At 37.7% G+C, this 18,267-nt stretch overlaps 1 protein-coding gene across 1 annotated transcript in view; it reads left to right on the top strand.

Moving 5' to 3' along the window:
• The window catches only part of CGRRF1 (cell growth regulator with ring finger domain 1), a 34,394-nt gene extending 19,661 nt beyond the window's left edge, over window positions 1–14,733 (top strand). Inside the window, exons 3-6 of the mRNA XM_068545327.1 lie at window positions 6,203–6,380; window positions 6,536–6,683; window positions 12,618–12,725; window positions 12,952–14,733. Coding sequence (XP_068401428.1) covers window positions 6,203–6,380; window positions 6,536–6,683; window positions 12,618–12,725; window positions 12,952–13,272 — 755 coding nt within the window. The 3' untranslated portion in view covers window positions 13,273–14,733. The remainder of the gene's footprint in view (window positions 1–6,202; window positions 6,381–6,535; window positions 6,684–12,617; window positions 12,726–12,951) is intronic.
• Window positions 14,734–18,267: the final 3,534 nt, after the last annotated feature.

The raw sequence follows: 18,267 nt of genomic DNA, 5'->3' as shown, positions 1-18,267 counted from the left end.
GCTTGCAGAGTTTCTGCTGAGAAATCAGCTGTTAACCTTATGGGAGTTCCCTTGTATGTTATTTGTCGTTTTTCCCTTGCTGCTTTCAATAATTTTTCTTTGTCTTTAATTTTTGCCACTTTGATTACTATGTGTCTCGGCGTGTTTCTCCTTGGGTTTATCCTGTATGGGACTCTCTGCGCTTCCTGGACTTGGGTGGCTATTTCCTTTCCCATGTTAGGGAAGTTTTCGACTATAATCTCTTCAAATATTTTCTCTGGTCCTTTCTCTCTCTCTTCTCCTTCTGGGACCCCTATAATGCGAATGTTGTTGCGTTTAATGTTGTCCCAGAGGTGTCTTAGGCTGTCTTCATTTCTTTTCATTCTTTTTTCTTTAGTCTGTTCCGCAGCAGTGAATTCCACCATTCTGTCTTCCAGGTCACTTATCCGTTCTTCTGCCTCAGTTATTCTGCTATTGATTCCTTCTAGTGTAGTTTTTCATTTCAGTTATTGTATTGGTCATCTCTGTTTGTTTGTTCTTTAATTCTTCTAGGTCTTTGTTAATCATTTCTTGCATCTTCTCAATCTTTGCCTCCATTCTTATTCCGAGGTCCTGGATCATCTTCACTATCATTATTCGGAATTCTTTCTCTGGAAGGTTGCCTATCTCCACTTCATTTAGTTGTTTTTCTGGGGTTTTTTCTTGTTCCTTCATCTGGTACATAGCCCTCTGCCTTTTCATCTTGTCTATCTTTCTGTAACTGTGGTTTTTGGTCCACAGGCTGCAGGATTGTAGTTTTTCTTGCTTCTGCTGTCTGCCCTCTGGTGGTTGAGGCTATCTAAGAGGCTTGATGGGAGGCTCTCTGCATGTCATTCTTTATCTATTTTCTATGGGGAAATAAGAAGAACGTTTTGCTGGGAATTGTACTCAGTAGAATAAAATTCATTTGTTTAAACTGTGGAATGGTGGATGTCATTAAAGGTGTCTAACCATAACATTGAAATAATATTCTGAGCAATAATTGTGAGATTGTAAAAGGTTATTTCATTTGATGTGTAGATAGGTAGTTTAAAAATGCAAGTCTTTATTTTCACTGCGTACCTAAGATGCCTGGCACATAGAGGAGGAAGGGTGAACATCTGGAGACCTGATTTACTTGAAAATAAAGCAGAGAATCAGTTTTAATCTTAGTTGTTTAGCTCTATTTACTAGGCGTGGGTTGTTGGGATTGCTTTGTTGTTATTTAATGTATGTGGGTTTATGATGCTTCCATGTCCCCAGGGTAGAAGCTTTAATGACATTAAAAGTAAGTACTCAGGGACTTTCCTGTTGGCTCAGTGGTTAAGAGTCCGCCTGCCATTAGCCTGACACTTGGTATTTTTCTTTGTCTATAATTGAGTAATTAAGAGACTGAGAAGCTGAGCAGGAAACAGTGACTGAGAGGCTGAGAAGTTAAACAGAGCTTTTGAAATTTCTTAGGACAGGTGGAACCAAAATACTGAGTCCCATTCTTCCAAAGAATAGAGAATTTGACAAGTATCAGATGATTTTTGTTAGGGATTTCTGAAGAACTATACTTTAGGGATAATGATAAAAAAGAGCATTACACACACACACACACACACACACACACACACACACACACCATTAGTTCCAGAAGGGAAGTTGAGAGAGAATGTTGTAACAGTAATACTTTAAAATACAATAACCAAGAATTTTCCAAAACAGATAAAGGATCTGATGCCACAGACTCCAGAAACACTACAAACCCCAAGCAGAATAAATACAAAGAAAATCATTATAAGCACATCATAATAAAACTGCTGAAAAACAAAAAACAAAACAACAACAACAACAAAAAAAAGAATCTGCCTGCCAATGCAGGGGACACGGGTTCGAGCCCTGGTCTGGGAAGATGGTGCGGAACAGCTAAGCCCGTGCGCCACAACTACTGAGCCTGTGCTTTAGAGCCCACGAGCCACAACTACTGAACCCATGTGCCACAACTACTGAAGCCTGCGCGCCTAGAGCCCGTGCTCTGCAACAAGAGAAGCTACCGCAGTAAGCCCGCGCACCGCAATGAAGAAAGACTAGCCCCCGCTCACCGCAACTAGAGAAAGCCTGTGCACAGCAACGAAGACCCCCACATGGCCAAATAAATAAATAAAATAAATAAATTCATAAAAAATAAAAAGTAAGTACTCAGGATATATTAGTTAAGTTGAATTGACTTAAAGGGAACTAAGGACCTTTTTTTCCCCCAGTGGTGGATAAGGGGTTCATTGTGACATTTTGCACTTAGGAAGAACAAATTTCAAGATAGGACAGAGAAAACTAACTTGTTTAGAATACATTCCTGATTAAAATGTGCAGAACCGTGGTGGTTCAGGAATTCTGCTGTCCTTTTGTAAGCAACTGCCTTGTGCACGATGACACACATAGCATTTTTGGAGGAATTTGTGAACCTCTCTTCCCTACAACCTAAAATTTTCAGCTCCCAGTACTCCCTCCAGTTTTATTATCCTCATGCATGATCTCCTTGTATATAGTTCTTCTTTCTCAGGGCTTCTTCAAGGTTTGTGGCTTTTCTGCCCTAGGGTTTCTCCTTTTTTAATGGCTCAACTCATTTGACTGTAGTCCTTTTTTTTTCCAGTTTTTTGCAAGGCTGTCTCTTGTGCTGTGCTTTACTTGGCTGTTACAGCTAGGCACGTAAGGGCAGGTTGAGAGAAATCACATCCATGCTGCCTCGCTTAATTTGCCTTCTGAATTTTCTGGTTTATGGCTGTGTCCCAGTTTTGTTAATGATCTGTTATTGATCTGTTAGATCAATAGATCTAAGATGCCATTGTGTTCACACTGAATTATAGAAGATTAAGAAAATGTAAGAATGGGAATTCTATTTGCAAAGAAGTGGGAAGAACTAAAGGGAGACATTCTCTTGTCAGTCTATTAATGGAAAAGTTTATGAAAGATTGTAGGGAGTAGAATTTTATAGATTCTGTAGTTCTTTTTGTTAACTTATTAATTTCAGAGACATATTATGTTAAAGTATGAGTAATATCCAGTGGTGAGTAGACTCTGACACTCCCTATTGTAGTCAGATGTACAAAGTCTGTACACAAGTCTTGTATGCAGCTCTGAATCCCTGGAACTCTGAGTCTTTTTACAAAGCAAACACACTGGGTAGGTTTCTATGTTCTGTAAGTTGAGTTTTTTTATTTTTTTTTTTAACGTTTATCCTTCCATTGTTCTTTTTTTAGTGTAAGTAAACCCATATATATAGATATTCTCTCCTTTGAGATAAACAGTAACATACTATATATACTTCCCTCCACCTTGCTTTTTTCATTTAACAATATATTCTGAAGATTGTTCCACAATAGTACATGCAGATATTTTGATATGGCTCAATTCTTTTTTAAGAGTTACAGTACTTCATTATAAAGTATTCCAGAATGGCCATCATCAAAAAATCTACAAACAGTAAATGCTGGAGAGGGTGTGGAGAAAAGGGAACCCTCTTGCACTGTTGGTGGGAATGTAAATTGATACAGCCACTATGGAGAACAGTACAGAGGTTCCTTAAAAAACTGAAAATAGAACTATCATACGACGCAGCAATCCCACTACTGGGCATATACCCTGAGAAAACCATAATTCAAAAAGAGTCATGTACCACAATGTTCATTGCAGCACTATTTACAGTAGCCAGGACATGGAAGCAACCTAAGTGTCCATCGACAGATGAATGGATAAAGAAGATGTGGCACATATATACAATGGAATACTGCTCAGCCATAAAAAGAAATGAAATTGAGTTATTTGTAGTGAGGTAGATGGACCTAGAGACTGTCATACAGAGTGAAGTAAGTCAGAAAGAGAAAAACAAATACCGTATGCTAACACATATATACGGAATCTAAAAAAAAAATGGTTCTGAAGAACCTAGGAGCAGGACAGGAATAAAGACACAGACATAGAGAATGGACTTGAGGACATGGGGAGGGGGAAGGGTAAGCTGGGACGAAGTGAGAGAGTGGCATGGACAGATATACACTACCAGATGTAAAATAGATAGCTAGTGGGAAGCAGCCGCATAGCACAGGGAGATCAGCTCAGTGCTTTGTGACCACCTAGAGGGGTGGGAGAGGGAGGGTGGGAGGGAGACGCAAGAGGGAGGATATATGGGGATATATGTATATGTATAGCTGATTCACTTTGTTGTAAAGCAGAAACTAACACACCATTGTAAAGCAGTTATCCTCCAATAAAGATGTTAAAAAAAAATAAAGTGTTCCATATTTTATTCATTTAATCCCTTATTGATAGATATTTGGGTGGGTTCCAGCATTTTGATATAACTAGTGCTCTAAACATACATCTTTTCACATTTTTTTGCATTTTTGCCAGTAATGCAATAATATTAAATCATTTTCTGGGTTCCTTTTTTTTATATGCCTTTTATATTTTTTCCTGTCCTATCTACTTCCAACTTTTTTTCCTTGCCTCATGTTTTGTGGTTCTTTAGTGACATAGAGGAAAGTTTGTGTGATTTTAATATATATGTATACATATACATATATATATATAATTTGTATTAATAGAGTGTTCTTCAGCTATTCAATAGTTAATCAAGAAAAATAGCTAACTGAATTTTCCATTCTTGAATTAATACCTGATGTTGGGCATTATTTAAAAATTTGAAATCAAATTCTGTTCCCATTACCTATGTGGAATTCCTGCCAATTAAGATTTTTGCTTAACAATGATTAGAAATTGCTCTATGTTGCTGCTACTGTACATGTTCGGAATCTGAGACTCTGTGTACATACTACTGAATAGTGAGAAGAAAAGTGCAAAGCTCAATTTTTGGTGTCCTATAGAACAGCGGTCCCCAGCCTTTTTGGCACCAGGGACCTGTTTCATGGAAGACAGTTTTTCCACGGAAGCGGGGGTCGGGGGGGATGGTTCAGGCGGTAATGCGAGCGATGGGGAGCGGCAGATGAAGCTTCTGTCTCTCGCCTGCTGCTCATCTCCGGCTGTGCGGCCCGGTTCCTAACAGGCTACGGCGGACTGGTAGCGGTCCGCGGCCCGGGGTTGGGGACCCCTGCTGTAGAGCATCTGCTTGTGTTTGTGTATCTCCTTCCAACTCATACTCTTGATCAACTTTTAAAAAATACATAATGTATCAATAAAAATTCCTATTTGCAAACAACAGAAATCACTCCAAGGACATTGAGTAGCTTACAGAATTGCCAGTAGGTTTGGAGAGCCAGAATCAGAGACCAAGGCTGTTCAGCCAGGAACAATGACCAAAATCATGCCCTTTTGCTCTGGTAAGTATGCCGTGGCCACTGAGCACTAGATGTTGCAGCTTGCACTGCCAGCGGTATGAGACATTGGATGCTGTTGCCCTTGAACTTAACATTGCTACAACTGCAATGAGCAAGGGAAAAAATCATATAGGTGGCACATAGTAAGTCTTATGTAAGTGTTAGGTAAATAGGCAAAACTATATAAGATAATTTGAATGTCCGCTTATAACTTATATATCCACTTAATCAGGTTTACTTAAATTGTAATATATTTTATTATGCTGAAAGCAAACAAATGAATGAGGGCATCACTATTAAACCCTCCATGTTTTGGAATCTCCACTCTTTCCTTAGGATATTTTGCATATTACATGGGACATTAACTGTGTGACAAGAGTATATCAGTGTTGTCAATGAGTATGTTAATGTTAGTAAGGCTCAATTTCTTTTTAATATTTTTCCTACTCCACTGATCATCTTCTGGACCGCATGGGTTGTATGCATCCACTTTTAGAGACAGCTCTATTACTTCTTGTAGTTAGGATTATATACACTGTTAGAGTGGTAGGTTATCAATAGTGAACTGTATTTCAGTTTTTTAAATTTATGTGGGAAGAGTCTTGAAGTCATCAAAAAAAAATCTTTATAACTTCCAAGAATAAATATAAAATAATGTAAATTAGAGTTTACTGACAGCGCTTCAAAATTGTGTAGACATTGAAGTTTTTATATCTTTTGCTTTAGAGACCATTTCCTTCATTTATAGGCACATATCCTTTAATGAGTTCCTTTAACTGCCGTCAGCCTGGCCAGCATCCAAAAGGAAGCTTTTGTTACTGGCTATGTATAATGGTAGTAGAAATAGCACTAGGTAATTTTCTTCTCTTTGTCTCGTTTGTTTTCCACAGCTGGCATAACTTTGACAACAGATTGCCTTGAAGATAGCCTCCTTACTTGCTACTGGGGGTGCAGTGTTCAAAAATTATATGAAGCTCTGCAAAAGCACTTTTATTGCTTCCGAATAAGCACTCCTCAAGCATTAGAAGATGCTCTGTATAGTGAATATCTCTATCAAGAGCAGTATTTGTATCCTTTTATCTGATATATCCTTTAGCACATGAAAATTTTAGACATTAGACTTTTTATGGATAAAATAGTGTTGCTAAGTTATTATTTATCCCCTTTCGTATATTGTTGTATTTTTGCTTATAGTGGCAATTTATCTTTACATCTTCAAAAAGTATTAAAAAGGACAGCAAAGAAGAATTATATTGCCAGTTACCAAAAGATACTAAAATTGAAGACTTTGGTACACTGCCCAGATCTCACTATCCATTGGTAGCGCTGTTGACCCTAGCTGATGAAGATAACCGAGAAATTTATGATATTGTAAGTAATTTTAAAATTCTGGAAACATTACTTTTAAGTGATTTGGATGATGGGTCTTAATTATTTGGTGAAATAGAAAAAGGTTTATTTTAATTTCTGAGGATATACATTTGGCCTGGACACATTTTTTTTTTTGGAAAATGAATACATGGGAAGTACACCTGTATGCGTTTTATATGTGTAATGCTCCTTCAGAGCATGACTTGTTTTTTTCCATATGGATTGCAAGAATATGATTTTATTTAGAAAATGAAAGATAGAGTTGAATTACATTAATTTCATCATCCTATATTCTGTCATTTTTGCCACATAGAAAAAGGTCTGTTAGGAAGCATGTTTATTCCTAGCATTTTTAGCACTGAATAAATAAGCATTGTAATGATCTGAAGGGCTTGATTTTAAGACAGTATCCACTCTTTTCTTTGCATGCTTGCAGTCATCTTGTTTCTATCATAGCCCCTGCTGCACCTACATCTTATATATGTTTGGTCCCTATATTTTCAGTAATTATTGTAATCTCCTTTTCTCATTATGTGCTAATTATTTCTTTAGTCTGGTAGTTTATCCCAATTAGGAAGATAAAAGCATGTTAGAGATCTACAAGGCCCTGAGCCTGACATTCCTATAAGTATGGTAGAAGCTTGTACGTGAAATAAACTTTTGGTGAAATCCTATCATGATAAGAATGGCTTTATATACAATTTACTACTTTTCTGAAGTGCATGAAATAGATATGTTGATGCATAAAGATATGGTAACATTTTTATGACACTTTGTAATATACAAAGTACATTCGCTACCATTAACATATTTATTCCTTCCAACAACTTTGTGTGTTAGGGCATCTGTCTTATAAACACTGAAAGAGACTAAAGAAAACTCCCAGGCATTCAGGAAATAAGAGATGGAACCAGGGCTCGATTCTGAGCCTTTGTAGTCCTGTGGCAGTATGCTTTGTTTTTAACAGGAGTATCTCACCAAAACCAGCACACACTGAGCTTTGGAAGGTGCACACCCTGATTGGGAGATCTAGACCCTGCTCAATAAGTTATGCCTCTGTAGTTTTTTGGGGAGCAGGGTTAATTTTATCAAATTGAAGTTCCATTGAGCTGAAGTCAGTTTGTTTTTTCCAAATAAAAGTCATACTAACAGCAGTGTATTTCCAGAACCTAACAGAGTGCCTGAAACACAATAGGTGCTCAGTAAATTTGATAGGTGAAAAAAAAAGTCATACCAAGCAATGTTAGTGAGCCACATTGAGCCTCACAGCCAAGCTCCTGAATAGTCCATAGGAGAGCTCTTCTGGCTGTCTCCCTTCTCCCTCCCTTTGGCCCTCCCACTCTTTTCAGCTGAAGATAAATAAGACCTATTAAGTTGGTGTTTGATATGTCCAGCCTTTCTGTCCTTCACTCTGCCTACCTGGGCAAGATAGCCCTTCTCTCACCACTGTGTCCCCCATCTCTTCTAAGCTCCCCTACTTCTTTCCTTTCATTCGAGACAGAAAGGGTCAGATCTGTCACCTTCCTCTCAGCTTCTCCTGTGGTTCCTTTCCCTCTCGCTGCTGGTGCTCTTTGTCAACTTGAGTACTCAGACTCTTCCTTATTTTCTAACTTTCCTCCTCAGTCTAAACAGAGGAGGAGTGTGAGTGTGTGTGTGTGTGTGTGTGTGTGTGTGTGTGTGTTTGGTGTTGGGGGGTGTAAAATACATAAAGTTGACCATTTTAACCACTTTTCAGTGTACAGTTCAGTGGCATTCTAAACAGGGAAAGATTTGCTCTCAGGTCCCTGATGCAACTGGAATGAAGTCTACTGGCCCAGCTGTGGTTGGGGGAGGCTTATTCCCACAGGGCGGACAAAGTACCTGGTTCTCAGGTCCTTTGTATACACCTCCCTGCCTGGGTCCTTCTCTGTATCTTCTGTTCTTATCAGTAGGTTCCCTTCTTTTTTTCCTGTTAATCCTTGCTTCTCGCTCTCTTATCTCTCAGGTGGGGCCTAACATTGGCACTAAAGCATATTAGTATATTTTGTGTGAATGTTCTCTGTTCTTAATTTTAAAAGCAAATTGGGCATTTGGTTTTTCAGTATTTTATCTGGGGTCAGAAATTCTAAATCTAAAAAAGAAATTTTTTAACTCTCTCACTCCTATCGTAACAGTAATAAATTACATTCAGATTGTGTAGTTAGGAACCAGTTTGTCATTTTAGGTAGATAAGGAAAGTAGGGATTGTCACTGCAAGATCTTGAGTTAAATTTTTTTTCATTTTTACTAAATTATACTAGTTTGTTTTCTGTACTACTCAAATGATACATGTTTGTGGCAGGAAATAGAAGTAGAAAATCTAGATAAGCCAAAAGGGAAAAAAGGAAAATCACCTGTATTCTATCATCCAAAGATAACCACTGTGAATATTTGTATCTTTCTAGACCTCTATGTATGTAATTTTGAAACAAAAATAGGATCAAATTGTCCATACTATTTTGGGATCTGCTTTCATTTAATAGTATGTTTTAAACATCTTTTCCATATCAAATGTAAATCTACAACTATATATATATTCATAACTAGCATGATAGTAGCTTCAGAGGCTTTTAATGTTAAATTAAATGGCAGGATTGTTAGTAGTAGGTGATAACATTACTATCTTTTACCAATCCTGTCGTTTTGATTTAGTATTAAAAGCCTCTGTAGTCACTGCCAAATTAATAAATCCTTATGAGGCTGTAAAGGATATTGTATGTTTACAGCCATAATAGGGTTGTTGTTTTTTTTTTAACTTTCTTTATGGACATAATTTCAAAAATTTGCAAAAATAAAAAAGTAGAAGAACATCCATATACCCTTTACCCTGATCTCCTATTGTTAATTGTTAACATTTGCACCATTTTCACTATTTGCCCACATATATATTTATGGGTGTATGTGTATATATATTTTTTAATGAATTGAGAATAAGTTGTATACATGATGATTCTTTACACCCAAGCACTTCAGTGTGTATTTCCTAATAATAGGGATATTCTCTTGTGTAACTACAATATGGTTATCTACTTTATAAATCTAACATTGGTATAATATTTTATCTAATCTATTATAATATATATTCCAATTTGTCAGTCTGTCTAACAGTATTCTTTACAACCTGTTTTCCCCTCCAGTACAGATTCTAGTCTAGAGTCAGATGTTGTATATGTCATGTATCTTTAACCTCCTTTAATCTGAGACATTTCCATAGCCTTTCTCTTGTCTTTTATGACATTAGCATTTTTGAAGAATAGAGTCACATGCACACACTGTTTTTGTAAAGTAGAGCATTTCTCATTTTGTCTGATGTTTCATCACGATTAGATTGGAGTTGAGCATTCTCAGCCAGTGTACAACGCAGGTGATTATGTGTGCGTTTCAGGGCATCGCCTATAGAAGAATGGGAGGTTCTTTACCCTCATTGGTGATGTAAATTTTGATTTCTCAGTCAAGGTGTTATCCAATTTTCCACTGTTGCCTTTTTTTCCCTCCCTTGCAAGTAATAAGCAGTGTGTGGGGAGGCACTTTAAGACCATACAAATATCCTGTTCTTTAGTAAAATTTCCCCCTGGATTTAATATCCATTAATGATTCTTACCAGATTTCATCTTTACCATGATGGTTGCAAAATGATTATTTTTCCAACTCCAGCCCTCCAGTCAGCCCTCAGCATTCTATTACAAGCAAGAGTCCTCCGATTTACCTCTTTGTTTATCTATTTGTTATCCTCATGGCCTCATGAATTCCTTTTTCCCCCAGTGGTTTATAATTCATTACTGAATATGATTATTTTGGTCCTCAAACTGCCCTTTCCTTATTTCCTGCCCCAAACTGAGGATTTATAGTCAAAAACTGTGTCCATAAATTACTCAGATTAGTTCTCTCAAAAGTCAAAAAACTATATAAAGTGGTATACTCAGATGTTTCTTTCATCCCTTACCCCCATTCTCATACACCCCAATTCTTGTACAAATAATCAAGTTCATTGTTTTCTGGTTTATCCTTCCTATGTTTGTTATTGTAATGATAAGAAAATACAGATATCTTTCTATTTCTTCTTATTTTTCCTTCTTTCTTACACAAAAGGTAGCACCCTATATATACTATACATGTTCTTGCTTTTTTCACTTACAGCTGCCTAGCACTTTATTGTATGTAGGGTATCCATGTATGACAGTTATTCAGCCAATCTCCTGTGGTTGGACATTCAGGTAGTTTCCAGTATTCTGCAATAACAGATAATCTTGCACTGAATAACCTGTGTGTCCGTATTTTAACGTTGTTGAGGTTATGTGGTTGAAGGCTAAGTAAATACATTTCTTTCTGTTATATACTGCCAAATTCCCCTCCATTGGAATTGTACCTTTGGAGCTGTATTTTTTTTTTTTAACACATTTCCACCAGCAGTATATGAGAGTGATGATTTCTCCATAGAGTGTACTGACAAGCTTTTCAATTTTTGTTAACCTGATGGGAAAGAAATTATATCTCAGTCAAGTTTTAATTTGCATTTATCATATTGTGAGTGAAATTGAACATCTTTTAATATGGCTAAAGACCATGTTTTTATCTTTTTGTATATTATCTGTTCATGTCTTTTGCCCATTTCTCTATAGGATTTTTATTCACTTTTTCTTCAATTTTTAAAAGTTCTTTATAAATTAGAGATATTAACCCCTAGTCTGTGATATACATTGTGAATATATATTTCAGCTTGTCATATGTCTTTTGGCTTTACTTTTAGTGCTTTTTGTCATGCAAATTTTACATTTTTATGTAGTTAGGTTTGTCAAATTTATCTGCCTCTGGGTTTGGGTCATAGTTTGAAAGTCTTTTTCTACACTAAAACTAAAAAGAAATTCACATGTTTTTCCTAGTACTTGTATAGTTTTATTTTTCACAATTAGATCTCTTATGCTTTTGGAGTTTATTCTTATGTATGGAATGAGGAATGCATCTAATTTTATATTTTTCCAAACAGCTATCCAGTTGCCCCAATACTTTTTATTATTAAGAAGGCTCTCTTTGTTTAGTGATTTGAGATGCTACCTTTGTCATATTTGTATATATAGTTATGTCTGTTTCTGGACTGTTTATTCTGTTCCATCCATCTGTCTATTCATGTGCCAGTACCACACTGTTTTAATTTTAGAGGCTTTGTAGTATGCTTTAATATCTGACTGAGTTTAGTCCCTCTCATAGCTTTCTTTTCAATATTTCCCTAGCTATTCTTGTTTTTTTAAATTAATTTATTTTATTTATTCATTTTTGGCTGCATCGGGTCTTCGTTGCTGCACGTGGGCTTTCTCTAGTTGAAACGAGGGGGGGCTACTCTTCGTTGTGGTGCGCGGGCTTCTCATTGAAGTGGATTCTCTTGTTGCATAGCACAGTCTCTAGGCACGTGGGCTGCAGTAGTTGTGGTGTGCGGGCTCAGTAGTTGTGGCTCGTGGGCTCTAGAGCGCAGGCTCAGTAGTTGTGGCTTGTGGGCTCAGTAATTGTGGCGCACGGACTTAGCTGCTCTGTGGCATGTGGGATCTTCCTGGACCAGGGCTCGAACCCATGTCCCCCACATTAGCAGGAGGATTCTTAACCACTGCACCACCAGGGAAGCCCCTTTCCTAGCTGTTCTTATGTTTTATTTTTCCATATGAAAATTTTAGTCAACTTATACAGCTGTATAAAAACTAATTGCTATTTTTGTTGAGATGACATTGAATTTGTAAATTTGAGTATAAATAAAATAATTCTGGCAAAAATATGTAACTGGGTCCTCTTTTGTGACTGTGATTTAAGGAACTTATTGTAAGTTTTCTAATTTATCAAACTTTTATTTTTATTTGAGAAGTATTTTTCACATATCTGTGAAATAATGTAAGGAGGTATGTACTGACTGTTGTTCAATTTTTATCTTAGATTTCCATGGTGTCAGTAATTCATATTCCTGATAAGACTTATAAACTCTCCTGTAGAATATTATATCAATATTTACTCCTGGCTCAAGGTCAATTTCATGATCTTAAGGTAAGTTGTACCCTCTAGTCTTTATCCTGTGTCTTTTTTGTTTGCAGAGTTTCAAAGAATGACTATCTATAAAGAGATAATATTTTTCAATTAGTTATCATAGAAGTTAGCTATTATTTGTTATTGGATTTGCTAGCTCATAAATTTTTAGCACGTCTTATGACCCCCGGATTTGAAGCGTAATTGTCATTTGTAATATCTTTACATTTGTTTCTTTGATTTTCAGCAACTTTTCATGTCGGCAAATAATAATTCCACTCCCTCCAGCAGTTCCTCTCCAGAGGAAAAAAACACAGACCAAAGTTTGCTGGAAAAGGCTGGACTATCTGAAAGTGAAGTGGAGCCTCCAGAAGAGAATAGCAAGGACTGCGTGGTTTGCCAGAATGGGACTGTGAACTGGGTGCTCTTGCCATGTAGACACACGTGCTTGTGTGATGGCTGTGTTAAGTATTTTCAGCAGTGCCCAATGTGCAGGCAATTTGTTCGGGAATCTTTTGCACTTTGCAGTCAAAAAGAGCAAGGTAAAGACAAACTGAAAAGTCTCTGAGGATATTGTTACAACTGAGAAGTACACTTCCCACTGAAGATGCAGTGTTCTTGTTTTCTTGGAATTAATCATGACATGGAATCTACAGTGTTAACCGTCAGTGAAAATTCTATTTTAACTTCATATTTGTATGGTACATGGATGGTGAAAATTAATTATTCCTTGCTGTTCAGTATGGCAAATACTGGAATCCCATTCTGGGTCAATGCATAAAAATTCATTCAACCTCTTGAGAAGAATGTAAACATTTGGCCTTTTATCAGCTAGAGGATTTCACGTAATGTTGATTAGAAAAATTCTGAAAAGCAATCCATCTAAAATTCGAGGAAGTAAAAGTCTTAAGATTTCTGAATGTTTTTCCTTTGACAAAATCTAGAATGCAGTTGGGTAAAAATGAAATCCTTCTTAAAATAATTGTATGTTCCCTGGTTTACAAAAGAGTTGGAAAGGGCTTCTAACTTTAAATCCTTTCCTGAAATATCCGTTTTTATAAATATCCAGCTGTTCGGTTTCTAATTTTCCTTATAATTATAGTCACATAAACACAAGTCTTAATTTTTAAATATAGCTTCTTAAATCATAAATGCAAGAAACAATTCTTGACTGTTCTCAGTGTATCATAGACTTAAATGATACTCATTTATAGGAAGCAGATATACAAAACATGGATAATAAAATTTATTGGATAATTAAATGTATTGTCCAATATGATTAGAGTAGCTGGATGTGACCTACGAGGGAAGATCTGCGAGGCTCTCAATGCCTTACCTTAGAGTTCCTCCTGCACACGAACCCATCCAAAACTGAAGGGGTTTAGAGCCAGAAAAATCACTAAAAGAAACAAGTGACTTTTTTTCTAGGGTGTTTTTTATTCTAAGTAAACCCCGTGTCCTTCTGAATAGTAAATCACTTTGTTCATCCCTTGTCACATCCTCTTAAGAGTTGAGTAACCTGATAGTCAAAAAAGCCCCATTCCCCACTTTTCCCAAGATGACTAAGAAGAAAAAAGTAAATCAGAGCTTCCTGTTTCTTCAGTGGAAATTACCTTTAACTCACTAAGAAATTAGATCATGGCAAATAAACTGTGACATGCAGGGAGATTTCCAAGCCTCATTTGTCCTGTTTGTATTAAGAATAATGCTTTGGGGCTTCCCTGGTGGCGCAGTGGTTGAGAGTCTGCCTGCCGATGCAGGGGACACGGGTTCAAGCCCGGGTCTGGGAAGATCCCACATGCCGCGGAGCAGCTGGGCCCGTGAGCCACAATTACTGAGCCTGCGCGTCTGGAGCCTGTGCTCCGCAACAAGAGAGGCCGCGATAGTGAGAGGCCCGTGCACCGCGATGAAGAGTGGCCCCCGCTTGCCACAATTAAGAGAAAGCCCTCGCACAGAAACGAAGACCTCACACAGCCATAAACAAATAAATAAATACATAAAAATTAAAAAAAAAAAGAATAATGCCTTATCTTTGTATCAGTGTGTTTATGTAATATTATTTCATTCCCATCAAATATAGCACTTTCAAAAAGACATTACCTATTCTCCATTTTATAAACCAAATCAAATTTCATCTATGTTCAATAGCTATGTAATAAATACCTTCGAGGGGCCAGATACCTTTTGGGAGTCTGGGCTACAAAGAATCAGACAAGGCTCCTGACCTCAAAGTATCTGTCCCTAACAGAAGCATTGATGGCTTATTAGAAGTACATCCCTATCTTAGTAATTCCTAAGGCCCTGTTCTAATTCTATCCCTGGAAGCAGGGCGGTCAAAAGCTACAGTCCCTGCTGCAGTTGGCTAGCTGTATAGCAGTTCATCTGGGAAATTCACTTTGTAGGTCAGTTGGGGGAATACTCAGGGATCATTTTGCCCATCCTATCCATCCAGCTTCCCTTTACAGATCTGTTTGTACCTAAACTGTCCTAGATACATGGTTGCTTTCTCATCTGAGATAGATTCCACCTGCAATCTTATTCCATTTTTCATAACTTTTTTTATTGTAGTAAAATATACATAACATAAAATTTACCATTTTAACCATTCTTAAGTATACAATTTGGTGGCATTAAGTACTTTCACATTGTTATGTGACCACCACCAGTATCCGTCTTCAGAATTTTTCCATCATCCCAGACTGAAACTCTATACCCATCAAACAGTAACTCCCCATTACCCCTCCCTTCAGCCCCTGGGCAACCACCATTCTACTTTCTGTCTCTATGAATTTGACTATTCTAGGTACTTCATATACATGGAATCATACAATATTTGTCCTTTTGTGTCTGGCTTATTTCATTGAGTATAATGGTTTCAAGGTTCCTCTGTGTTGCAGCATGTATCAGAATTTCCTGCCTTTTTAAGGCTGAATAATATTCCATTATATGTATATACCACATTTTGTTTATCCATTCACCCATTCTTTTTCATAACTCTTAAAGATGATTTGCCCTTAGCTCCCCTTGCTGCAACTAAAGGAATTGTTTTTCCTGACCTCAGTAGTAATAAATATGAGGAATTTGGTAAGTAATCAAGTAAAAACAAGTACAGTGTCTCTTAGAGGCTTATGGCAGAATTGGCCAATAGCAGTGAATAAGGGACATCTTGTGAAAACATCTACAAAAGCATTTTATTTAATTTATCTTATGGATCATTAGATAAAACATTTGCTTTATGTAGAGTAGTTGGTACTTTCCAAAAATCTCAACCAGGGATACATTAAGCAGACCTGATAGGTGAGTAGCCACCTCCTCCTTCAGTGACCCTTTCTTCCCAACTTGGTACCTATGAGGGTTCTTAATGTCGAAACCAGCTCTAGGGAAGGAACTTAAAAACTTGCTTAAGGACACAACACAAATCATCTCATCACAGCACAGATAATCATGAATTGTCTCCCACTGGGTCTATTGTATTTTTTAAGCCTTCTCGTTAATTGTGGAATGAAATTTTGTCTTGGCTTGTGGGAATTTGTAGCATCAATATAGGTAATCTGGGGTTTAGGAAGGGTGGGTGGAGGTGATTTCAGCCTCTTCTACTCAATCCTGCCTCAGATGGCCCCTATTCCACTAGGTAATTCCCTAACTCCATTACCTAGATTTTGAACACTGAATTCCCCTCTCTTTTCATATCTCCCTATATTATATTTCTCCTGAATCGTTTCTCTCTTGTCATCATGACCTCTAGTTCCTGGGTCCCTGAGTCTATTCTAATAATTCATGAACTTGCTCCTGGGTTGCTGGCTCAACTGTTTCAAATGTGTTACCATGTTGGCTTGCTCTCTTGGCCTCTCCACTCTACCTGCCCCAGCAACCCACACACTTGGCTTACCTCAACTATGTTTCTTTCCTGCTGTTACCACAGAAGGTCAAGTGGTCTAACCAATTTATGGAGCCCACCATGAAGCCTCTCTGCTTAGTTGCTTCCAGGTCGTCACTGCTGCTCAACAATCCTTTTATTGTTTTCCTAATGGACCCCCTACCGAACTCCCAATAGCTATTTCTCTTCCACTCTTGTCAAGTTTTGTACCCCACCACTGCTGTCTCACTTTCAGAAAAGAAGCTTCAAAAGGTAGGTTAAGATGATAGACCCCCAAAGTCATATATCTTGGGCTTTTTCCCAGCTCTGCCACTTGTCCCTTGGACAAATTATTTAACCTCACTCACTCTGATCAGTTTCCTCATCTATAAAAATAGTGATAATAGAACCTAACTATAGGCTGTTGAGAGTTTTATACCAGTTAATATATGTGAAGTGCTTAGACCTGGGCATAGCATATAGTAAGCTCTATGTGTGACAGGTATTACTGTTACTATTTTGTTTAGATATTCAAAGCCAGTAGACATTCTTTTCTCTCTTCCTCAAAAGAGGAGGTATATTATATATATTGATACTTCTGAGGCCAACACTGCTTGTGTTATTGGTCTCATCTCTGTTTGCTCCCTAAACTCATTTAATCATTCAGTAATTGAATAATTACCGAGGGCCAAAGACATTACACGTTGTGTGGGCATGAGAATACGGCAGTAAAAAAAAAAAAATAGGCAAAAACCCGTGCCTTCATAGGCCTTACATTCTAGTAGAGAGAGAGACAAATTAGCAATATCATATATCAGGTGGAGATTAAGTGCTATGGAGAAAATCAAAGCTGGGATGAATGAGTCGGGAATGTGAAGGATGGAAGTGAGGAATCTACTTCAAATACGATGGTCAAGGAAGGCCTCACCAGGATAATAGAGACCTGTAGAAGACCAGGAAGTGAGCTATGTATATCTAGACAAAGACATCTTAACCACTGCAAGGCTGAGAGGTGCAGTTTACTGAGATGGAAACAATTGGGAAAAGGTAGGTTTGGAGGAAAAGAGCAATTTTGTTTTTGTTCCATTTTGGATGCCAATTGGAAATCCAAGTAGGGATCTCAAATAAGCAGGTGAATATAGTACTCTGAAGTTCAGGGGAAGGATCTGGCTGATAGATTTCCTCTTTTCTTGATGCCATGTCATCAGCATGGCATTTAAAGCCATGAGTCTGCATGAGATCACTGACGACGTGAGCACAGGAATAGAAGTGGTCCATGGACTGAGGGGATACTCCAGCATTCACGGAGATTGGGAGGAACAAGTACACTGAGAAGTAGATAGTGAGGTAGGAGGAAAACCAGAAGCGTGGGCTTTACAGACCATCCCAAAATGGAGTTGTATAAAACCATCACCATTTTATTATGCTCACAGATTGTGTAGTCAGGTATTGGGACAGGATATGGCAGGGATGGGCCTGTCTGGGACCTTAGTTGAGAAGATCCAAATGACTAAAGTGACTCAAAGTCCAGAGGACTAAAATCATCTGAAGGCTCTTCATTTATATATTTGGTGCCTGGGCTGTGATGACTTGAAAGCCGGGCCAAGCTAGGACACTTGTGGCCTCTCCGTGTGGCCTGGACTTTGTCACAGCCAGCTGGCCTTAGGATAGTCATTTCTTAAATGGGGGCTCAGGATTCCAAGAGTA

The sequence above is a fragment of the Eschrichtius robustus genome, chromosome 1 (genome assembly GCF_028021215.1).
Source record: "Eschrichtius robustus isolate mEscRob2 chromosome 1, mEscRob2.pri, whole genome shotgun sequence".
Lineage (NCBI taxonomy): Eukaryota > Metazoa > Chordata > Mammalia > Artiodactyla > Eschrichtiidae > Eschrichtius > Eschrichtius robustus.
The sequence above is the reverse complement of the archived record's forward strand: the minus strand, read 5'-3'. Positions and strand labels throughout refer to the sequence as shown.